This window comes from Ambystoma mexicanum, chromosome 12 (genome assembly GCF_040938575.1).
Source record: "Ambystoma mexicanum isolate Mex_15411 chromosome 12, UKY_AmexF1_1, whole genome shotgun sequence".
Lineage (NCBI taxonomy): Eukaryota > Metazoa > Chordata > Amphibia > Caudata > Ambystomatidae > Ambystoma > Ambystoma mexicanum.
Window position 1 is genome coordinate 623,678,965 of NC_090936.1, and position 25,148 is coordinate 623,704,112.

General features: G+C 50.7%; 1 protein-coding gene across 4 annotated transcripts in view; it reads left to right on the forward strand.

Annotated features, from left to right (window-relative positions):
* EEA1 (early endosome antigen 1) overlaps positions 1-25,148 on the forward strand; it is a 1,786,886-nt gene that overhangs the window by 1,584,781 nt on the left and 176,957 nt on the right. For all 4 annotated transcript variants that reach the window (XM_069629072.1, XM_069629073.1, XM_069629075.1 and 1 more), the window contains one exon: positions 13,552-13,672. In XM_069629072.1, coding sequence (XP_069485173.1) covers positions 13,552-13,672 — 121 coding nt within the window. The remainder of the gene's footprint in view (positions 1-13,551; positions 13,673-25,148) is intronic.

Sequence of the window (25,148 nt, forward strand, 5' to 3'; positions counted from 1 at the left end):
TATCATTGCCCGTTACAACAGGGAACTCTGGTTTAAAATCGCTCCCCCGTTGGACTTCCTGCCGGACGACAAGAGGGCGGAAGCCCTGGAAATCTTACAAGAAGGCGAGGTGGCTTCGGACCACGCCATAACGGTGGCAACAGACATCGCGGACACCGGTTTCCGCCAACTGGGCAACAGCGTTTGCCTGAGACGGCGCGTTTGGCTTAAGGCGACGGATTTCCGCCAGGACCTACAAGCCAAGGTATTGGACATGCCCTTCGACGGGAACAACCTGTTTGGGAAAACAGTCGAGGAGTCCCTGCAAGCCATCAAGGCGGACACTGAGACAGCCCGGGCCCTGGGTGTTCTCCAGCAACGACGGCCACCCTTTCGGAGCACCAGAGGCAAGCAAGGGGCCTCCAAAGGTTCCGGCAGCGGCTCTTCTACCTACTGTCAGGCGGCCCGTTCCTCGTCGCAGGAAGCCTATAGAGGACGAGGCAAGTCGGGTGGTTCCCGCCGTCGTCGTCAGGGCGGCAAGGCGGCCTCTAAACAGGACTGGACCGACCGTAGTGTCGGGCCCCCACCGAAGCACCCCAGTGGGAGGCCGGCTGGCGAAGTTAGTCAGCGTGTGGGAGTCCATCTCCACTGACCGTTGGGTGCTGGAAACCCTGGCCCAGGGGCACGCCCTCGAATTTCTAAGGAAATGCCCTCACGTGCCACCCGTGGCCAGGAAGGAAAACCACGTACCCCAGCTGCTGCTGGAGGTAAAGGCGATGCTCAAGAAAGGTGCCATCGAGCTCGTCCCAAAGAGGCTTCGGGGCTCCGGAGTCTACTCAAGATACTTCCTCGTAAAGAAGAAGACAGGAGGTTGGCGTCCCATCCTAGACCTGCGGCGATTGAACAAGTACATCAAGGCCCAGAAGTTCCGGATGGTCACCCTCCAGCATGTGCTGGGACAGCTGGAGGAAGACTATTTCCTATCGTCGTTGGACTTGGAGGATGCCTACTTCCACATCCCCATTCTCAAAGGACACCGAAAGTTCCTCAGGTTCGTGGTCCAAGGACAGCACTACCAGTTCAAGGCCCCCACGTTCGGATTAAAGTCGGCACCCAGGGTGTTCACCAAGTGCCTAGCACCAGTGGCGGTGTGGCTACGCCTACAAGGGATCCACGTCTATCCCTACCTGGACGACTGGCTCATCCGAGCAAGGTCAAGGGAGCTCGCCATAGAACACACAATGAGGACCGTCCAGCTGCTCCCGGACCTGGGATTCTCCATCAATTTTCCCAAATCCCACCTTGCCCCTTCGCAAGTCGCCCTGTTTCTGGGAGCCAAGCTCGACACAGTGGCGCGGCTGGCCTCACCGTCGGAGGAAAGGACGGAGGCCATCCTGGGCAAGGTGCAACTTCTGCTGGCCACGGACGTGGCCAGGGTAAGATCCATCAAATCCCTCCTCGGCATGATGTCCTCTTGCATATATCTGGTGCGCCTATGCAGACTTTGGATGCGCCCCCTACAAGAGTTCCTCGACGCCCGCTGGATTCAAGTGACGGGCAGCTTCGAGGACAGGATTCCGCTCAACGAGACTTTCCGTCAAGCGATCCGGTGGTGGGGCACCCGCGCTCATCTAACGGCAGGCACAGACTTTCAGACCCCAGCTCACCAGGTAACAGTGACGACGGATGCCTCCCTGGAAGGGTGGGGAACACACACCGGGGATCTTCACGCGAGAGGCCTTTGGCTTCCGGAGGAGAAGCCGCTCCACATCAACATCTTGGAGCTCCATGCAGTGTTCTGGGCGCTCAGGTCTTTTCTTCCGTACCCCAAGGGCAAGGTGGTGAGGATCTTCACCGACAACACCACCACGATGTTCTACATCCGGAAACAAGGCGGAACCAGATCCCAGCCCTGTCCAAGGAAGCCCAGGACCTGTGGCATTGGGCCGTCGCCCAAGGGATGTTTCTGGAGCCTTCATCTGGCAGGGATAAAAAACACCATCGCCGACTCACTCAGCAGGGAGCTGCGCTCGTGCCACGAGTGGGAACTACGCCAAGATCAAGAGGATCGACTCTTCCAACGATGGGGAAAACCCCCAAATCGATCTGTTCGCGACGGCGACAAACTCCAAATGCCAGAGGTTCGCCAGCAGGTTTCCCCAGCCAAGGAGCATGGGCGATGCTTTCTCGTTCCCCTGGGACGGCCTATTCCTTTATGCGTTCCCTCCGTTGCCGTTGCCGCTCCGGCTCATCAACCAGCTCAAGAGGTCCCGGTGCAGGATGGTTCTCGTCGCACCGGCGTGGCTGAGACAGATCTGGTTCCTGGACCTTCTGGACTTGTCAGCGTCCCCACCAGTCAAGCTGCCGGCGGACGCGGATCTTCTCTCCAGAGAAGGAGGCCCCATTCTTCACCACGACCCGAAGTCGCTGAACTTGCAGGCCTGGCTCCTGCAGCACTAGAGTTTGGAGGATACGATATCCCGGCTGACTGCAGAGAGGTTCTTGCAAAAGCCAGGGCGTCCTCAATTCTCAAGTGTTATCGACATAAGTGGAAGAGGTTCTCTATCTGGTGCCGTGCACAGAAGATTAACCCTCTGCGGATTACGGCCCCTCAAGTACTGCCGTACCTACTGTCGCTGGCCAAAGCTGGACTAGCTCACGCCTCAAAATACATCTGGCTGCGATCTCCCGATACACCAGAACCACGGGACAGGCGTCATTGTGGTCCCATCGCCTGGTGAAGGAATTCATGAAAGGATTGTTCCGATCGTTCCCGCCGGTGAAGGTCCCTGCCCCGGCATGGGAGCTCAACGTGGTGCTGACCAGGCTCATGGGGGCCCCATTCGAGCCTATGCATTCGCCGCCGTTGAAGTTCCTGTCGTGGAAGACAGCTTTTCTCGTGGCCATCACCTCCGCACGACAAGTGGGAGAGATCCAGGCCCTATCCTGCAAGCCTCCATACTTGATTTTTCACGACACGAGGGTGGTGCTAAGGACGCACCCCTCCTTTATGCCCAAGGTGCCGTTGGACTTCCACCTCAACGAGCCCTTGGTGTTACCTGTTTTCTTTCTGTCTCCTTCGTCGCCGGCCGAGAGGACTTTGCACTCGCTAAATGTGGCTAGAGCGCTGAAGTTCTACGTGGACCGCACGAAGAGTTTTCGGAAGACATCACAGCTGTTTGTGAACTTTGGACCTGTGAACCAAGGGAAGGCTCTCTCGAAGGCTTCCATTTCCAGATGGCTCTCTGGCTGTATCATGCACTGTCATCGGTTGGCAAACCGACCGTTGCCCGGCCGTCCAAGTGCCCATTCGACCAGAGTGATCGCTGCTACCACGGCGTTCTTGTCTGGTGTGCCCCTGATGGACATCTGCAGGGTTGCTACGTGGAGGTCGACGCACACCTTCACGAGATTCTACTGCGTCGAACGGGATTCCAGGGAGGTGTCCAGAGTCGGCCAAGCAGTGCTGTGCAACCTGTTCGCATGAAGGTGGGCCTGGTGAGGAGGTAAGAGTTGCTTAAATGTTGAGTTTATGTATTGCTTAATGTTGAGCCTTTTGCCACCTCCCAGGGTTGTGCATGTGGGTACTGCTATGTAATCTTATATTCATGAGCATATGAATCCATGCCAGACCCCATGCTGGAGAAGGAACAAGTTACTTACCTGTAACCGTTGTTCTCCAGCATGGGTCTGGCATGGATTCACATGCAAACCCTCCCGCCTACCCCTCTGCGGCTCTTCACTTGGTCATACTGCCACTTCACATGCTACCAAATCTGAGGATGGCTGCCAGGGGCGGGGCTTAGGGAGAGGACAGTCATTGGCTGTGGGCAGTATGACCCAGAGATCAGTGCTTGGTTACTACTAGGAAAGACAGATCAGAAACGAAACTGATACTGATTTTTTTCTGAACCGAGGATTCCCAGCCTGACGACGGGGAATATTCATGAGCATGTGAATCCATGCCAGACCCATGCTGGAGAGCAACAGTTACAGGTAAGTAACTTGTTCCTTCTTTTCACATAGGCGTTCAGGCCCCTCACATTCCAAGTAAGGACATTTACTGTTCCAGCCATTCGCTTTTATCCCCTTCAAATGGACCGGTCCACCGTTCACGCAGCGCCCGGCGCTGCTTTCTCCCTGTGAGGTGATCCAATCAAAAACATTGTGCTCCTAAACCAATTTAACTTATGTGCAGGCAAGTCCCTCCCCAACAGAACATCCCCAACATCCCCAACTGCCCAGCAGCTATGTCCTTGCTTAGACGTGTCTGCTTCTAGCATTCGCCCCAAGCAGGCTTACTTGAGGCTAGTACACAACAGTTGGGAACAAAAACAAGTGCCCACAAAAAAAGGAACTTGGAGGGTGTGGCGGCAGCAGCCACAGGTACGGTCTCCATTGTCATGGTGTAAGATGCTAACCAGTGGAGAGCCCTACCTTGTACAAATAAGCAAAAAAAAAAGCAAGCATCAAAGACCTATTCCGGGGAGAACTATTCTCCTAGCTAATGTTTATTTACGATGAGGTATATGTCCAACTGTGGATCCGCCGGAGCCCTGCATCTTGCTATTCATACTGTTTGCAGTTCCCTAGATGTTCCTGGCTGTCCGTTGTGTAGAGCTTCCTTTATGCCTCCCTTCGTTTTCTCCGCCCTTTCCGCCGGGACATATCTTCTCCCTGTCCATCCATGCCTGCGCCTCCTCGGGGAGGCCAAAGAACCAAGTCTTGCTTTTATGTATCATTTTGAGTTGTGCTGGGTAGATCAATGTGTATTTCAATCCAGCGACCCAAAGCCTAGATTTGGCCGCTGTAAATTGTGCCCGTTTTTTTTGCACTTGGAAAGTGTAATCTGTGTAGACCGCCATATCTGCCGAAGCGCTTTTCAATTCGCCCCCTTGCCTGGAGTAGGCCAGTATTTTCTCCCTGTCCTTATAGTTCAGGACCTTAGCTATAATCTGTCTTGGGGGCACCCCTGGAGGGATGTGTCTGGTCCATGCTCTGTGTGCCCTCTGAATTATGAAGCCCTGTGTGAGGTTTCCCAGGCCCAATTTCCTGGAGCAGCGTGTTCTCAATGAATGAGGTAGGATCTGCGCCCTCGTCACCCTCTGGCAGGCTAACTATGTGAATATTATTCCTCCTGGCCCTCCCCTCTGTTTTCTAGCAGGCTGCCTGCGTCTCACGGGGCCCTCCTGTGTTTTCCTTCTTTTGGGTCTCCAGAGTAGTAGTACATTCAGCCAGGTTTTGCACATCCTGGCGCAGCAACCCAACATCTATTTGCACTGATGCAATCTGTGTTCCCAGTGAGGCCTTTAAGTCCACTATTGCCAGCATCACTTGGTTATGCAGCTCCATGGCTTCACCCCCTCTTCCCTGCGCTGGATCCATGTCACTCCCTGGTATCTGTTGCTTAGACTTGGCAAAGCTGTCTAGCATTGGTTGGTTTGGTTTTGTTTTAGCCAATTTGTCTTAGTCATGGCTCATCGATAACCTGGGCTCATTAAGTGTGTTCCAAGGAGTTAAAGCTGGTATAGCCCTCCAGATGCAGGTGCTGCCTTGCACGCCACAGTAGCGTCCGGCTGCTCACTGCTGTTATACTGAATAGTTGATCCCCCGCAGCCTTATGCTGGGATCTTTCCTCTGGTGTTATGCCTTGAATACTGGCTGACCGAGTGTCTATTGTTACCGCAATGACGCAACCTCTTGTTGCCCAGGGGTAGAAAGGGCTACTTTCTCCAATTCATCGCTCGCCCCGGGTCACCTCAGTCGGGCCAACTATTCAGATCCCTTATTTGTGAGTGGCAGAGCACTCACGTCTCCATTGTTAGCCCCAGGAGAAATCCCTTTCAGCTCCTCCTCACCACTGCGCCTCCCGGCATATGGCTTTGCCACTTGTACTCCCCACATGGGGTGCTGGGCCCATTAGGAGGCTTAACTTTGCACTTGCCTGGTGTTTGTCACCGTGCCCAAAATGCCAGAGGGAGTCCAATGTCTTTCCTATCCCCGTCACTTCTTTGGTTCAGGCGTGTTGGCTCCCCGGCATCCGTCCTCTACGATGAGTGCTCTTCTACAGTCTGCCTCTGCAGTCGAGTCATTCCGCTGCTTCGCTGTTGGTCCGCTGGGGTGCTTCAGGCTCCTCTCCACCTCCAAGCCTTCAACGCTCTTCCACCACCTCCTTCATCTCGTGGCTGCCATCTTGATTATCGAAGCCGGCACCGGTCCCTCTCTTTCATGCTGTGCTTCTCGGCGCCGTCGCTGGCTCTGCTCGCCTCCTTCCAGCAAGGCAGTCCAGTCTAGTTCTCATACGTTCCCGCAAACTTTCAGCTGTATTCTTGCTATGGAAACTTGCTATTTACGCGGATCTTGGAGGATCAGGCAGGCACAGTTGTGGAAGGGAGACCTACTCCATGACTGCAAGCCACAGCCCCACCCTTTTGGGAAATACTTGTTTCACTCTTGGCTTGTGCAAGGCTTGTTTCACTCTTGGCTTGTGCAATGCTTGTTTCACTCTTGGCTTGGGCAATGTTTGTTCCTTAAACTCACTTTTATAAATGTTCAGTCATTTAACTTGAGTATCACATCGTTTTCAACTGCTTCAACTGCTTCATAATTGATTCTTAGGTTACCCTTTACCTCAGAATTACTTTTAGGCACACACAACCAGTCTAATCTGTTTTCACAGGATTTTTATTATTCAATTAATGTGTTTCAAAGCATGTCATTCTTACATGAGTGAAAGGAATGATGTTCCTCTATATGCGAGTGCTACTTTTCATACTTCTCATTGACAATCAATGGTCGGTTTAAAACAGCTTTCACTTGTAAGCAAGTGCTTCTGCTTGATACAGCTGCCTGCCTTTGTTCGAGCAAGGGATCAGAGCGCTCTGTAACACTCACCGGCTTCTGTCTTGCTCCCTTCGCATGCTACAGGGCTGGGACTGCTTCAGGGTTCATTTGCTCCTGGGACCCTTCGCTGCACAACACCTTTCAGCTACGCTCTCAGGCACACTTCTGTTACGCTCACCTGGTATCCACGGGGATGCCACACGAAACTGGATGAGGTCTGAGCGCTATTCCGGACCCCTCTCTGCTTGGTTATGTGCCAGACTTTGGGTAGCACCTTAGGTTTTTGTGCGTTGAACTCTCCATCTTGCGTCTCTGTGCAGGGGCGCGTGGTTGGTGCGGGCGTTTCGTGGCCCTAGTTGCTTCACTGGTCCGTGTGCCCTTATGTCGGGTCCAGACCGACTGTCTTCCAGGTGAGTTATAATGTCTTTTCCGTCTTTATTCTGTCTCTTTCTTTCCTTTCGTTTTCTCTGCGTCTTGCTCCACTACGCTGTTCCCAACAATGTCTCTCTTGTTTTCACAGGGATGGTTGCGATCTCGGAGTTGCTGCGCCGAAGGCGAAGACCACAGTGAGTTATTGATGCACGGAGCGCTGCGCTATTTATTGGTGTTAATTGCTAACCTGTGTTCTCTTCTCTTCTTTGTATAGGTTGCAGTGATGTTCCGGAGTGATGTGCAATCAAAGCGCTGCTTGCCCAGGTAAGTGCTTTGTTAATGCTGTCCTTGTTCCTTCTCCCTTGCAGGTTGCGGTGAAACCCGAGATGGGCGAGGTAAGAGAAGCGCAGGGTGCTGCCAGGACTCACTGCTTGCCCACGTAAGAATTGTTATTAATGCTGTCCTTGTTTCTTGACCTTTGCAGGTTGCGGCGAACTCCGGAGATGGACGAGATAAGCGAAGCGCAGGATGGATTCAAGGCTGGTTACTTCATAGGTAAGTGTTCTTGCTCGCTAATGCTGTTCTTGTTCTTCCAGGTTATAATGGAATCCGGATCCAGGGCTTCAGGATCGGTCGGCAGGAGAAGCAGATGAGCAGGAGCTGGACACGGTGAGCGTTATCCTACAGGAGTGCAGAATAACACAAAGTGTGTTCTGCTCTTTGGGTGTGGTTTAAATAGCCTAGGTAAAGTAGTTCCAGGCCAAGTAGTTCCAGCCCAGCCACACCCAAAATACTAGACTGCATGGCTTGGTTCTAAAGAACTGGGCTTTGTAATAGGCCTCCATGTTGGATTAAGGTCCAAAACTGGTTTTAATTTATTCCTGATAATGAGCCTGGCGCCAAAGGCGCCAGGACTGACTCATGTATGTTTCTGATGGAGTTTTAAGGCCCTTGGGGCCAGTGTGAAGGGCTTTAGCCCCACTGCTGTCAGGGGGCTGTTCTACCTGAGGGGGTCAGGGGCATGGATCGTGACAGCTTCCTGCTGTGCAATCTCTGCAATTAGGTTCACATGGGGAAAAGCAGTCTTTCTTCACGCCTTCTGCTGCGCAACGTCAGCACTTCAGATTTTGGGGAAACAGGACCCTATCAGGACAGGCAGCTGAAATCTACTTAGGTAATGTCCCGGCGTCCCTTCTTTTCACCCACTTCTGCTTGGATTGCCAACATTGTGCTCTTCTACTGCTGCGACCATTTTGGCTACAGCTCGACCTGAGGGGGCCTTTTAAGTCTCTCTGCTTCCTTCATTTGTGTGTCATTAAGCTTAACAAGCTGACTCCTCCTGCAACATTGCTCTTGAGCGCTCTTCTTTGTCCCAGTACGTCAGAGATTATGGGACTTGTTGTCCCAACCAACCGAATTAGGATTTCTTGTTAGTTTTCTAATTTCAAATGAAGATCTATTTTTCTTAAATGCATTTAAAGAAGAATCACAAAGGTTTACTTGAACAGAGGAAGGCAGTTTGTTCAAGCCTTTTATTCATAGGTTTCCTTTCACTGTACCTTTGGGAGTAAGGGGGATTTGTAACCTTAGAAGTCTCAAGCAGTTTATCTTTCCTTGTGTTATTGAAAGGTGCAACACCAGCTTTGCCCACATCAACAGACTTAATATTTAGTTCAGATACATCATAACGACAATAAGCCATTACATGTCTGGTTACCTTTAAAAGGTTCTTCCTTTTTAGACATAAAATACTGGGTCTCATCCTACAGGATCTTCTCACTGCCCTCGGCCTTGTCTCCTCCCAGGTGATTCTCTCATATACTCTGGTCAATAGGGGTCCCAGATCCGTATCACAGTTCCTTTAGTGATTTCTTTTGGGAGACCTGTTTCACTACCATTTCTGGTATTGCCACGAAGATGACTACTGATGGTCTCGTTAAGGTGTGGGTCCCAGGTCCTGCTTTCTTTTTTGTATTTCACTCCTGATTTACACTCCTGCCAGTTATTATTTAATGTATTCCTCTGTTTTATATGGATCCTAGTCCCTTGGTTTAAGGTTGTTCTTGCCCCCTTCCATTACCCCGACAGCCCATATACCTTCCTGGTATGTGTCGTGCCTCATTCAGCGGTATCAGCACTTCTGATGCCTTTGTTTGCTTCTCTCGCTCTGCTATGGCTTCCGCGGTACTTGCGACGGCTCAGTGTTCCATTCTGGGGCGGCTGCACGTCTCTGTACGACCGCTCTGTCCGGTGGCTTCCTGCATCAGGACTCCCATTTCCCCAGCTCTCTAGCCTGCCTGCGTGCAGCGGACTGGGTAGGGATGCCTCAGTTCCTCTCCTCGTGTCCCGGACAGCAACCTTTCCTTCACTCCACGCTGTTCCTCCTTCAGAATGGGCAGTGACATCTTAACCGCTCTTTCAGGTTCAAATGGGAATTTGTCATGGCTCCTCACCTCCTCCTCGTCTCGGTATTTCTCACTGAAGTCATAGTCAAGTCATCCCTATTCTCCCTCCTCTGAGTGACTGCTGCATTGTCCACCTCACAAACATACATGGGAGAGTGTAATTTGGAAGTGTGTGGCATGGGGACAAGGGGGTATGCAGGAATTGGGTGGAGGCCTGGAAATGGGGAATGAGAAGGTGGGCCTCAGACTTAGGGGAGGCAAAGGAAGTGGCTGGAGGGTGAGAGGCGGCGTACTGCGTCTTCCCGAGATGTCCCCCCTGATCCCCAGAGGGGAGTTTCTCCCCATGAGATACTCCCGCTGAGTACCACCCACAGGGGGACTATCGGGTCTCAGCCTCGGCTCCCTGGCCTCATGAGAAGGGGCTCCCCCTCGGGGAGAAGGGACAACACCTACAGATTTGTCACACTCACTACAAAAAGAGAATGCATACTAAGCGGAAGAAGCATTTTGTTATATGGAAAAGTTGACATGCTTAATGAATGCACACGTAACATCAAAGAGGGTTTCCCTTTTGTAGCACAATACTTGAGCAAAGAATGAATGTGTGCTAGAACTAGTGTGCTTCGATAATACTGGAAGAGGAATGATTAAGTGACATTATTTATCCAGGTGATTAGTCCTAGGAATATTAGAATTACATTGTTACAAATGATAGGGGGCATTAACGTTGCTGGTCTTTAAAATATGCTAATTGAGAGTTAATTCTCCAGTTATGAAAGGTACATGTGAAAATGTAGTATTGTCTATATTTTAAGGAAAGTTGACTCTGGGTGCTGAGAATGGTCAAGGATATATAATGGTTGACTGAAAATGTGTTCATATCTTTAGAAATTTAATAAAGTGCTTTTTGGAAAACAAAATCATGGGATTTAGTAACACATTTTCGTGTGAATGTATACAAAGTGTATAACCTTTGTTTAGGAATATATTGTGAACTCTTTGTGAGGTTCTCACAGCAGTTTACCCAGTTTCTGGACAGATGTTGCCAGATTGGTGTCATAAACTCCTGGACATGCCGTTTGACAGCCATAACCTGTTTAGGGCAAAGGCAGATTAGCCCGTTGCCCCCATGAACAGGAATAGGGGATTCAACCCTTTCCCTCTTTCTCTTTTTCTCACATGGGTAGGGGGCAGGCCCCCTCAGCTAAGCAGCAACAGTGCCACCCTGCCAAGGGAAGTGACCAGGGGTACTCCCAGATACGGTATGCCCCCTCCACTGTCCCCTCTGCAGCACCGGGTGTGAAGCCTCTGTGAAGGAGACTTCCACCACCTCATCCCTGTAGGTGAGAGAATTTCTCTTTGTGACGGAATGGTGTTTCACTACATCTGATGTCTGAGCCTTACAGGCTGTTCGCCAGGGATATTGCCTCCCTTTTGCTCAATGTCCTCCAGATCATCCTCCCTCCCAACTAATGCTTCCCTATGGACCCTCTCCTTTTGGAGGAGGTTCATCTGCTTGTGGTGAAAGGTGCTATACAGAACGAGACGAGGGCTGGTACTCTTATTCCTGGTACCAAAGAAGGGTGGGGGGTTTCATTCTATACAGAATCTGCTCTCAACCACCAGGACTGGATGGTATCACCGAATCTTCAGGGTGCCTATTCCATGTGCTGATTGACCTAAAGCACACAAAGTACCTGACATTTGTTAGGGGCCGTTGCCACTACCATTTAATTGTCCTCATGTTTGGTCTATCTTCTGCACCCAGGGTCTTCACCAACCTGCTGGCAGTGGTAGTGGCTCACCTCAGGGGGAAAGGCATTTGTCTTTCCCTACTTGGAAGAATATCTCATCCTAGCTCGCTCGCCTGACCAGGCGCTAGCACATTTGTTCCACTCAGCCTGTTTAACAACTTGGGATTCTCTCTAAACTTCAAGAAGTCTAAGGTTTTATGTGTCCCACTCGCCTGGGGAGGACATCCCCACCGAGGACCTGGTGGCAAACATCTTACAGATGGTCTTCCTCACAGGAGAGGGTTCTGGCCGCGGCCTTCCTAGTTCTCATGGTCTCCTGCATACTTGTAGTGCCTGAAGCACATGACCTCACTGCAGTGGCTCCTCTGTTGTCAGGGGTCTCAGTTTCAGGGGCAGACAGCAGACCTTCAGCCAGTCTCTGAGGCACTTGCTGGTCCTCAAAGAAAAAAGTGTTTGTGCACAACTTTAGCAAGCAAGGTGCTGTAGGGTCCTTGACTCTGTACATAGAAGCAATGCACCTGTCATTCGGGGCTTTGGAGACTGACATGTCTCTGTAAGCAGCTCATCTCGCCAGGATGAAGAACGTTATTGCGCAGGCCTTGATCGGAAGCACGTAGGAATACCACAAGTGGGAGCTGTCGGGAAGTTCTTGGGGAAATTCTCTCAACGGGACCTCTCCTCCCAGTGTGAAGAGGAAATGCCAGTTCTGCTCCAGGTAATTTCCTCAACAGGGAGTTCAAGGGGATGTCTTGATGCCCTAATGGCCAAATGGACATTTGACCTGTATGCATTCCAGCTGATCCCTGTCATTCCACTGGTTCTCAGAAAGCTGCACCTGTTCGGGTCCACATTCATTTTGATCGCTCCAGGCTTGTCCTGGAGAACGTGGTATTTGGAGTTGCTGGAAATGTCCATCTGCCGTCTCTGGCATCTTCTGAATAGAGTGGACCTGCTCGCCCAGTGGGGCCGGACGCTGCGCCATCAAAACCTCAACAGCCTGAACTTTCAAACTTGGCTGCTTATATGCCGAGATACATTGAGTGCGATCAATCAGTCTACTCTGGCCTAGCCAGTCTTTTTATACCCTGTTGGCCCCTCCCCCTGTTTACAATTGTGTACATGTGTTTGCACTGGTCTGTGATGATTGGTCGGGAGGTGGGATTGGTTTGCCGTGATTTTATTATTTGTACCACACATGTCTGATTAAGGATTAGTTATGTGGTGAGGTCGGTGGAGCACCACTTAAAAAATCCTGATCCATCATCTTGAATTTGCTGTTTGTTTGACCAAGCATGCATGCTAGTACCCGGTGGCACAACATCCGTCCCCGAATTAGTAATGAAGGTAACAAGTGTCTCTGATTGTCATGACAGTTAGGTATGCAAGGGACTTCCTATGGCCCAGTCTGCCTTGAGGAAGTGTAAATATTATTCTGTGAGGCTGTGGGATCTAATTGGGTTGCCCTTAAAGAGCCAGTCTTATGTATGTGCTGCATGTGACTGCCCCTTGCCCAATGACAGGAATTAAGTGAGAGTGAACAAGGCATCCTGCACATACCATTCCTGATAACTTGTGGAGGGCCCAGCCCGCTTGTTCTGCCCACTAGATATCCCCAGAGATAGGCAGTGAACTTCGTCACATGTTTTAATGCAGGTCTTTAGTTTTGAAGCAGAGATCCCAGTTTAGATTGATTAGGGAAACCATAGCACATGGAGAAAATGTGCTTTCCCTAACGTCAGTGTGTCATGAAGCTGTGATTAGAACTCCGGTGTTTGAATTCCACAGCTGACAGTTGTTTTTTTGTTAAAACAATTTTTATTCATTTTATCAAACATACAATAATAAAACAAGCACAAAGAAAAAACGAACATACAGTAAAATTTGTTTCGTGACCCCTGCCCCTTGAGTTCCCTTCCAATCGTTGATGTGCAGAAGAAGCCTCTCGGCCCCTCCACTGTAGCCATCCTGAGCTGCCTACCCCTACGATTCGCAGCCCTTCTCCACAAAATTTTACTTCCTGCCCCATTTGGCCCAACTAAGTGTGGTTTTACATCATCTCGAACCAGCTGCCCCATAATGTGTGATGTTTCTGGGGACAGCCTCTGTCCCTGAATATTCTTCCTTTCTATCTTGCAGCAGTCGTCCATGCCTTCCCTCCATCATCGCCACATTTTTAACATTTTGTTTTCTTTCTTTAGGTGTCTAAAGAGTGAAGCAGAGATTGGAAAACTACAAGCAAAAATATCAGAACTCCGAAGAAAAGTGGAAGACACAACCGCAGCAATGCAGGAGTTAGGCAGAGAAAATCAATCATTGCAGGTAAAGTTTGGTGGGATGTTCACTTCTGGGCATATTTTTCAAAATCATGAACATTGTAGGAAAAGGAAGAGAAAAACATTCACTCTTGATTATTCTTTAGTATTGCATATCTTTCTGAATAGCATTTTAGAATTATAAAATTATAAATCCTTTGTTTTGTATATGCAGTATAAAAGAAATAATTCAAGTGATCAGCTGTATCCTACTGCCCTCACACATCATTTTGCAAAAACCTTCATGAAACTAACATTTCACAAAAACCGTAGCGAAAATCAAAGCCGAGGAAGGGAATATCAAATATATGGGGATTGGAAATGTGGGAGCAACCAGCGATAGTGGTGGGGGCAATTTTGGGGGTTAGGGGGTGAAATACCATATTAAGAAAAAGGAGCACAAAAACTGTTCAGAAAAAAGGATGCACAAAACGGATGGGCAAATAGAAGCACTTGGAAATTAATGTTTTTTTTTTAAATCTTCACATCGAACCATATGCTACACACCCCACTGTAGTTATATTGAGAGCTTACACCCTAAAAGCAAAACATAACCCTAAGGCATGTATATGTAAATTGTCACTAATAATTGTGCTTTATTTTACTTAAAATGTTTGTCGCCCTGTTTGGAGGGATGTTTAGACCCTTCTTTTGGCTTCTTTGTCTGCTCCCTCGTCCAAGCATCCCCCTTTTCTTTATAGAACACCACCTGGTATAACCACAATTCAGTCGCAGTTACCAACTGTTATTGGATCCGTAATCTTAGTCAGCTAAGCTTTGACATAATTTATGGGAACAAGATTCAAAACTGTTTTCCAGCATGACCAAATGGAACATATCTTCAAAACAGTACACCTCGTGTTCTTCAGAACAGCAATACGAGTTTTGAAGGGATGCATTCATCCATCTTATCCAATTCACTCTCTAAATATTTTTGTGCTCTTTAAACTTAAAGTATTGGGAAGGAGTCTTCCCAAACTTAAAAATATGAGTTTTCCTCATGCTGCCATTCCACCTCTTGCACAGTAGTATCCAGTTCCATTATTGAAACAATCTAATTTTGGGGACGCCTAACTGTAATACAAAGTAGCATCCTTGCCTCTTTGACCCCATTCAATCTGCATGCCGCTTCCAAGGAACATAGGAAGTGGACAAGAATGCCTCACCTATCCCTACAACTATGAGGTGGTTTTTCCTAAGCATTAAAGAGAATAACAAACCAGTGCTCCTCTGGATGTTTCGCCAAAATGCAGTCCTCTGTCCGAACCTAATCTACCATAGTATCTGACTTTACTGCTAATAACAAAGGAAACATAAGCTTAGCCTAGTAAAGAATGAACCCCAACCCCTTTCTTGGCTTGTGGTGTCTAGTTCCTGACTCTCACACCCAATTGTGTATTTGGTTCTCTCTCTTTCTTTTTTAGGCCTTGGTCTACTAGTACAGTACAAAATAAGACTGTTATCCTTTCTCTCTTTCTACAACAGAAGACTGTGGACCCCCCACATGAATGTCCTCGTCAGTTCAAAGAGTTTGTACTCAACTAGAATAACTGGTCCTGTAAACCGGCTAGGTACAACAGGCTCTATATTTATGTTTAGAATGGGTTTCTTATTCACCCCTCCAAAGTGTTTGTCTCTTCTGGGTTATTGCATCTCTTAACCCGGTGTGGGCCTTCAGGCTTTTCAGCCTGTCTCAGGTTGACACTGTTCTCAGCCCTCTGTGGAGTACCTGGTTTCTCAGCAATGCGTGAGCTATCCAACCTCTCAGATCGTCTAGGTTTGTTGTTGCTTTCACTCCCTCGTGGGTTATCTTGTGGCTCAACCCGCATGGCCTATTTGGCTTTTCAGGCTATCTGGGTTTCGTATCACTCAAACCTCTTTGTGGGCTATCTCCCAGGCCCATCTGGGTTACATATCGATCTCCCCCTCGCATGAGGGAATTTTGTGGTTGAGCCCATCTTAGGCAATTTGGCCTGTCAGGCCATCTGGATTTTATATTGTTTTTGTTCCTCACTGCCCTCGTCCCGCTCCCCTGTCAGCAGCATACCTGGTTCTCGGCAGCCGTGCTCATTGGGGTTGGAGACTTCTCAATTTGCTGTGGAACTACAGTGCTGATATCTTTGTGCTTGTGTCTTTCGCTTCGTTTCCTTCATTGTTGAAGCAGCTGAACGCTGGTATGCCGCTTCTGCAGCGACTCAATCTCTTGCTTGCTTGGCGGTCCTGACCTTCTCAGGCTCTCTGCTTTACTGGTTTGGGTTGCGTTCTTTGTGTTCCGGACTTCCTCCACACACCACACTGGCTGTGTGGTCCTACCTCCAGGTGCAGGCTTCCGGTTTGTGCCCTGAGGCTGTGTCTCTCTCTCTCTCCCTCTCTCCCTCTCCCTCTCCCTTCTCTCTCTCTTCTCGCTCTCGATCTTTTTCTCTCCCTCTCCCTCTCTCTCGCTCTTTCTCTCTTTTTCTCTCTCTTTTTCTCTCCCTCTCCCTCTCTCTCGCTCTTTCTCTCTCTTTTTCTCTCTTTCTCTCTCTCTCTCTCTCTCCCTCTCTCCCTCTCCCTCTCCCTTCTCTCTCTCTTCTCGCTCTCGATCTTTTTCTCTCCCTCTCCCTCTCTCTCGCTCTTTCTCTCTTTTTCTCTCTTTTTCTCTCCCTCTCCCTCTCTCTCGCTCTTTCTCTCTCTTTTTCTCTCTTTCTCTCTCTCTCTCTCTCTCTCTCTCTTTCTCTCTCTCTCTTTCTCTCTCTCTCTTTCTCTCTTTCTTTCTCTCTCTTTCGGCCACAGTTCTTTTATGTTCCTCCCTGGAACAAGAGAGGAGACACTGTTGCTTCTGCTCTTTAGGTATGAATGTTAACAGAGTGGGGTCAGAAACCAAGACATTCCCTATTAAAGGGCCCTGCACATTATTATACTGTTCAATTCTCATACAAACAACAAACACTTGCGAATCTGCTTTCAAGGGAGGGGTAGTAAAATCTTTACCTGAGGATTCCTTGTCCCCTAAGAAGGGTGGGGGTTAACTTCCAGTGAGATCCTGCTTGCCATGTACTCTAGGGGGTATTAAGCCATGGGTCCCTAGTGCCAAAAGGGGTGGCTTCCCCTTGAGGAGAAGGGACAAATTGCCTGGATTTGTCTTAACACTCACCAAGTCCTTGGGGAACTGGGGTCTGAGATAACAGAGGCCCATTCAGATTCCTGTAGGTGTTAGACCCTGAAACGTTAGCAGCGTCCACCTTCAATTTCTTAAGCTCCAACTGGTGTCCTCTGGTTTTCCCATCTACTTCATATGCTTTCTTACTCCTACGTCCCGTCCCCTTTCCTCCATACTGTATGGGCGTCCCTCGCTACGGAAGGGAGATGGAATCTTTTTCACCAGAAAAAATCTTTGCCCCTTTAAATTTAGAGCTGCATGGGGGCGTGGCCCTGGGAGCATTCGCTCCCCCTGACTCTGCCCACCAGAGCCACTCCCCGGTCCTCTTTTCCATGTCAACCTGAGCAGACCGCTTTCACTAGTGCTCCTGGGTTTGGCTTCGGCCTTCCCCGGATACTGTCTTTTGTCTTTAATCAGGTACTCGGTCGTCTGGCGCCACGCTCCTCCCCGGCACATGTTGACGTCTTTGGGCTTCAGCAGGTGTCCAGGGCTGTTCCCCACATCCGACCCCCATGCTCTTTGCCTCTGCTGCCTTGGCCCCAATCACAGCTGGGAAGGTTGTTCCGCGTGTGGTGTGCTTACACCGCGTGCTCTCAAGAACAGATTAGCTTGGTTGAATGATCATCTCCAGAGGACTTGAAGGACTTCGTCAGGCACAAATCAAGGCCCAAGGTAGGGCCACTTTTTTCATCTGCACCCCGCAAGGGCGACTCCTTCCCAAGAAAACGTCAGAGGGAGGGACCGTTCAGATTCTAACACCAGCACGGTTACCGAGGCTGCTTCACCTACCGGCCGCTGGCCCGAGGGGGTCGCTAGAACCTGCCGATGATGTCGCTGAGGGACTGCACACTTCATTTACCGGGTGTCCACCCGAGGGGATACGCCCTACTTCCGGACATATGTCTGAGGGGGCGCCGGTATGCAGCACTACCGGCAACACAGTCGAGGGCACACAATCTACCAGGACTCGTCCTGAGGTGCAGGGTAGGCCTCAAGCTCTATCACCAAGAGTCCTGGAGGAGGCCGGGCCCAGTGCAGCAACAACCAAGGTATAAGCACATGACATGCAGCCTGACAAAATGGCCGCTTGTCCGATACCACCCCCTGGTGCAGAGAAGGTGGGAGAACGAGTTTCGAGGTGGGACTGGTCTTCACCAGGTACGTGGCCTACGGCATATCCTTCAGCATCGCATGGTATATAAACCACGCAGGCAGCAAGGCAGAGTACTCCCAGACCTCAGAAACCTCAGGGCCCTAATCCTGCGCCACCTAGTGGCCCACCGGCCTGTGAGGACAGGTTTTTCCAGAAATTCCTCACACTTATGAGATCCCCCTCAGATGGGCACCATCCTTCGGGATGTGATCAGGGACATGCTACCTCCTGTCCCTCCACCTGCGCCCATAGTCATTCCTCCTATGGCTCCAGTGCCTCTGTCCCCCACGCATCTTTAGCTGCCCGCCCTGGCCCCCGTGGTTCCGGCTCCTCTGTCTCCTGCCCCCCAGGCGGTTCCATACCAGCCTCCAGAGCAGCCTCGGGTCCCGGTCGCCACATGTCAGCTTGCGGCGCCTAGCACTCCTCCACCTGTCCCAGACCAGCAGGACACCCTGGTGGACACTGACGAGAAGGAGGACCCCAACACTCCATCTTCAGCCAAGGCATTCCATGATCGACTTGCAGGTCTGGCCGAATACTTGAAGCTTCCACAACCTGAGGTTGAACAACCAGAGGCAGGGGTCCTGGCCGAAGTCCTCACTCTACGCCCCGCGGCTCGAACAGAGATTCCAATGCAGAAGGACGTTGTCGCTTTGGCCAAAAAGGGATGGCTTAAACCCCATTCGGCGCAGCCCACCAACCGGTGCCTCAACGACAAGTACAGGCAATCGGAGGGGGATACACTCTTGCTGTTGGCACACCCTCAATCGCACTCTTCAGTGATTGCCGCGGCCTCCATCTACTCTAAGCCTCAGTCTTCCTCGGCCACCTCATCCTCGACCCTGCTAGGCAAGGAGGAGAAGATCTTGGAGGCATATGGAAAGGAGGTCTATTGCAACGCCTCCCTGCACCTTCGTCAGTCTAATGCAGACACCATGCTCACAGCCGTTAACCAGAGGCTTTGGCAGGAAATAGCCGTCTTGGTTCCAGAACTTCCAGTTCACAGTCAGGCACGCTTCCAGGCGGGGCTGGCAGAAGCAAAGTTGGTGGTACAAGACATCGTGGAGTCCACAGTGGCCCATATTGACACCTCAGGCCATGACACTTGCATCGCCACGGACATGAGAAGGACGGCCTGGCTGCGTGCTACCAAATTCAACCCGGACCTCCAGGAGAGCATATTGGACCTTCCATTCAACGGTAGTGACCTCTTTCATTCCACCACCATTGAGGAACTTCATAAGAAGAACAGTTCCCAGACTGCAAAATCCTTAACTATCCTCGCGAATTCCACGCCCAAGATGTACAGCCAGATGCACCAGCATTCCGACAAGGAGTGGGTCTTCGGCGGGTTCCGGGGCTTCCAGCAACAAAGGTCCAGGCAGCCGGACCGGTCTCCCAAGTCAGCAATGCCGCAAACAACAGAAGGCGGAGAATAAGGGCTTCTTTCAGTCCTCCTCCTCAGCCCCAGCCTCAGAGGAGAAAAAGGCATGACACTCCCACCCATCCAGAGCCACGTGTCTCGGGTGGGTGGGGGGTGTTGGCTTGCCCTATCAAGCACATTATTAGCACGCGAGGTTCGTGGACCCCTGGATCCTGTCAGTAGTGTCTCCGGGCTACCACCTACCAGTACTTCTCCTCTCCTCCCCTCCACTCCCACAGATTGGGATAACAACTCTTGTTGGCGGAAATTTGATTGCTTATAGAGAGTCGGGCAATGGAAGAAGTCCCAACCTCCCAGCGGGGTATGGGCTTCTACTCCAGGATTTTCACCATACACAAGAACCACCAGGCTGCCTGAAAGTTGTGTTGGACCTTTCCACCCTGATCCTTTCCCTCCCTCTTCAAAAGTTCAAGATGGTTACCCTAGCCCTTATTGCGGAGACAATGTGCAAGGGAGACTGTGTGTGCCCCCTGGATCTGAAGGGTACATACCTACACGTCCTGGTTTGGCAGCCTCATCGGTCCTTCCTGAGGTTCAGGATCATGGGCTCCCATTACCAATACAAGGTTCTACCCTTTGGCCTCCATTCAGCCCCCAGGGTCTTTGCCATGCCTAATGAATGCAATGGCAACCCTTGGCAGGGCTCAGGGTTACCGTGTCTATCCATACCTAGACGATTGGCTCATCAGGGCGAGATCCCCCGAGACGGTGCATCACACCTCCTCCGCCCTCATGAATACGCTACACGATTTGGGATTCTCCATCAATCTCAAGAAGTCACCGCTGCAGCCCACGCAGAGTCTGGTGTTCCTGGGCCTCATCTGAGACACAAGCTCAGAGAGAGTTTTTCTCTCGGAGGACAAGATTACAGCCTTCAAGAGGACAATGGGTCATTTTCTCAGCAGAGCGGCGACCTCAGCATGGTGGTACCAGCACCTTTTGGTTATCATGACAGTATGCCTACTGTCATTGCCAAACACAAGGCTCAAAATGAGCAGATTACAGTTGCACTTCGCAGCCTCATGGAGTCAGGAGCGGGGTTCCCAGGCAGAACTCGTCAGCATTCCTCCTTTTATCCACCAGGACCTTATCTGGTAGAGCACAGACTGCAACCTGAGGATAGGCAGACAATTCCAGCAACCATGGATTATTCCTTGGAGGGCTGGGGGCTTCCCTGGACAACCACAGCGTCCATGAAGTTTGGTCTCTTCAGGAACAGGAGGCCCATATCAATTGGCTAGAACTGAAGGTGATCTGGCTGTTATTACCCAAATTGTTCGAATTACCTAATTGACCGAAAGTCAAGGATCCGAATTGACCTTTGCACAATTGACCGTATACATATAGTATAATATAATTTAATTTCTGAGGCTTGTGGAATCTGCTTAGATCACATGTTGTGCATAGGCCGACATCTAGTGGAAGCTGCAGAGTATTACAGTTTGTTTTTCGAAACTCGAAAATGGGCATCGACACAGGGTGTGCCAGTAATACTATCCCTAGTGTGATGTCCACTGTACCCATGATCCCTCACTCGTCTAGGACCCTCAGATTGTTTTTTTCTGCCATACTGGTCGGAAGCATTCTGCGGAGTTCCCTGGCCTTAGCCTTTTGCTAAAATATTGTTATTTCCCCATTTCTCCACCCCAACGTCGAGTCACCGAACATCCACACTCGACGCCGGCACGGAGAAAGAATCGACCGTCGAGAGCTGCACGACGGATTTGGGCCTCGGAAGGCCTCTGGCCTCGGCCCGGGCCTAGGAAGGCCTCTGGCCTTGGCCAGGGCCTAGGAAGGCCTCTGGCCTCGGCCCTGCAAGTAGGGAGAGTGGGGGATGGACATACTCTACACTCTTTTGGTATATAGGTACATTCTTACATATTCCTACACTTATTAGCCCGCTGCCACAAGGTTCGTATGGAGGGTACCCCTTTCCAATTGTGCCCCAAGTGCAACCGCAAGTACCCTTGGTTTGACAGACACGCCACGTGCAATCTCTGCTTACCGAGGGACCACCCCGAGGCTAACTGCAGAGCGTGTAGTAGGTTCAAACCGAAAACACTCAAGGACCGTTCGATCAAGCGTTGGGCCCATCACACCAGGCGTCAAGAGGCCATGGCAGCGAAGGGCGCCTTCTGCGATGGCAGCAACGCTGTTCTTTCGGACGGCGAGGGCAACGTGGCGTCAATTGACAGCCAAATGCGAGTCCCCGACCTCGGAAAGGTCGTCCGGCAAGGCGGCTATGGGGAAGACCCCCCGGCGACACAAACGCTACCCACAGCAATTTCACAAAACACATGAAGTCCAACCGAGACTCGACGCGCACATCGAGTACTCGGAAAGAGGCACATAGAGAACGGTCCGAATCGGTATCCTCTGGGCATTCTCGATCTAGATTGCTGCATAACTCCAGGCAACCATCCACTGTTGCCAGAAGTGCCTCGCTCCCCAAGGTAACGGAGGTTCGATCATCAGAAGACGAAGCCGACCTCTATCCCCAGACCGCACTCCAGGAGTTGGCGTCAACAGACCGCGCAACGGCGGTTCCCGAGTCCCAACCTCCACACTCCAGAGATAGGGACACTACCCCCAAACCTCAGCGTCAGGCGTGTCAAGACTCTGAAGGGGACAAAAAACAGGGTAACCACTCTTCCACCCACGGGGAAGGGGAAAAACAACAGAGGAAGCAGTCTCAGCCTCCTTCCACACCTCAAAAACATTCTACCCCACATAAACAGATGGACAAGTCTCGGTCTTCTTTTATCCCAAAGACCCCTGTTCAAACCAGTAGGTCTAGTCAAGATAAAACAGGGAAAGGCCTTCAAGAAAGAATCATTCCCAGTTCAAGAGTGGTCTAGTGATGGCATAGACAGAGTCATGTCAAGGATGTCATCATTGGCAGATTTCTACGCCAAAAACCCTGAACACTTTCTCTCTTTTACCCCCGACGGGTCAACTCCCTCAGGCTCTAAGGATCCTATACCCCCAAGTAAGAAGTCCCGGGTTGAAGCTCCTACTTCTGACCCCTTCTGTATACAGCCCTATCCTCACTATCAGGGAGATCCATCCTTTTGGGAGGATTCAGATTTGTGCATGTTAGAAGAACAAACTGGGACGGGCTACTATGGGGATGACGAGGACCAAGAGGAGGAGGAGGAGGAGGAGGAGGAGGAGGAGGAGGAGGACAAACCAGAAACCTACAGGCTAGATTTCCCGGTAGATAAAGAACCCCCGGTTACCGACTCCCCTGTCGATAACCAGTCTCTTTTGAATGAAGTGCTGTCCAGAGCGGCAGAACACTTCCACATTGACACCCAGGGTGCTCAGGAAGAGAGGGACTTTGCCGAGGAGTTAGTGGGAGAAAGGAGACCTGTTGCCCAGGCCATCCCTATCCTTAAGTCATTACAAAGAAGGATAGACCCTTCCCGTGTTAATCCCTATCTCACTAGGGCGTTTAAACCCAGAGTTGAGAAGCTTTTCAGGGAAGCCCAAACAGACCCACGGTACATAAGAGGGCATCTGAAACTGGACTCCCTGGTAGTGACACACACCCATAAGAGGACGGGAACACCTTGTCATCATCGGAAGCTCCTCCCGACAAGGAGAGCAATAAGATTTATGGCTTGGGCAGGAAAGTAACCTCCACTTCCGCCTACCAGGCAAGGATTGCGAGCTCCACCAGCCTGCTGGCGAATTACAACTGCCACCAGTGGGAAGAAGTCACGGCACTCATAGATTCCGCCCCAGAACCCTTAAAAAGCCAATTGGCACGAGTTTTGGCGGAAGGAAGAGCCGTGTCCGGTTGCATATTAAAAGCAACCTTTGATGCCGCGGATAACGCCGGCAGATTGATAGCAGAAGGTACTGTTATCAAAAGGCATGCTTGGTTGCGACAGTCTGGGTTCAAAGCCAAAACCCAGGCATCATTGATAGATAAACCGGTGGAGCCGGATCTATTGTTTGGAAAGGCGGTCGAGGATGTGCTGAAAAATGCAGAGGACGAGTATGAGACACTCAAATCCCTAGGCCAACTAACCAACAAACCCCCAAACCAGAGAGGGAATGGCAATTTTTGTCGCCCACGCGGACAAAATTCCCAGAGAGGGTCTAACTATTCCCTGGGGCAGGGCACACAATGGAACAACAACAGCCAGCTGTCTACCCAGGGTTATGGCAGGGGTAATAAGAGAGGACGTAGTAAAAGTAGAGGCAGCCCCAGTAGAGGTGGCGGCACGCCTCCACCAAAACAGTGACGCTCCGTTCAGGGTCCCTTCTCACGCATCCCCAGTAGGGGGACGCATTTCCAACTTCACCCAAGCTTGGGAAGGGATCACATCAGACAGATGGGTGCTGTCCACAGTATCCGCAGGGTACTGCATAGAACTGTTAGAGCGTCCCCAAAACCACCCTCCACGACAAAGAATACATTCTTTGGACCACCAGAATATTCTAGCAAAAGACGCAATAGAACTCGTCCCAGGACAACAGGTAAACAAGGGTATTTATTCAACTTACTTCCTTGTGCCAAAAAAAGATTTGACAATGTGCCCAGTATTGGACTTACGGCCTGCAAACAAGTATGTCAAGCCCCAAAAATTTTGCATGACTACTCTCCATGAGGTAATCCCCCTCCTAAAAAAGTGGGAATACATGGCAACATTGGACATGAAAGATGCCTATTTTCATATTTCCATGTTCCCAGCGCGCAGAAAGTACTTGCGCTTCAAGGTGGACAGTCGGCACTACCAGTTCAAGGTACTGCCCTTCGGGATAGCCTCGGCTCCAAGGGTATTCACCAAGGTACCGGCGGTGGCGGCGGCACACCTACGCAGGGAGGCAATCCCGGTGTACCCTTACCTGGATGACTGGCTCATCACGGGGGAGACCCCAGTAATTTGCAGAACAAACATTCAAAGGACGATCGACCTCCTCTTCGAATACGTTTTCTCAATAAACGAGAAAAAGTCAAGTCTGGTGCCAAGCACCTCCAAACAGTCCCTAGGAGCTATCCTAGACACGCAAGAGGGGTTGACCTTTCCATCAGAGGAAAGAATTCGGAATATACTGCTGCAAATTCCGCAATATCAGGCCTGTCGCCAGATAACGGTACGCAAAGCAATGCGTTTGCTGGCCATGATGGCGTCATGTATTTACCTGGTCCCCCACGCGCGCCTGCGCATGCGTCCCATGCAGGAATGTTTGGCAAAACAGTGGTCTCAGGCAAGTGGTCAGTGGGACGATCTAGTGGTCGTTTCGCCAACACTGGTACAAAGCCTTCACTGGTGGACAAGAGAAAATCTGTCCAAGGGGGAAACCCTTTTCCGATCCCGAGATACAGGCGGTAGTCGCAACCGATGCATGCCTGACAGGGTGGGGAGCTCACCACCACACAGCTCAGGGTCTCTGGTCTCACTCAGTGGCCAAGAATCACATCATCCTGCTAGAGCTTCTGGCAGTATTCAGAGAGCTTCAAGCGTTCGAGCCCTAGCTGCTGAATCTGTCAGTGCAGATCCGGACGGACAGCACTACACCCATGTTTTACCTAAACAAGCAAAGAGGGACTCGTTCGCCAAATCTGTCCAAGCTTGCCCAGAAAATGTGGATATGGGCACTCAGACGGAAGATCTTCCTGTCATCTCAACATGTTCCAATGGATCTCAATTCTCTGGTGGATGCTTTGAGCAGAGATCCCCTCCCAGAGGAACACAAATGGTGTCTACACAGAGAAATCGTAGAAGATATCTTCT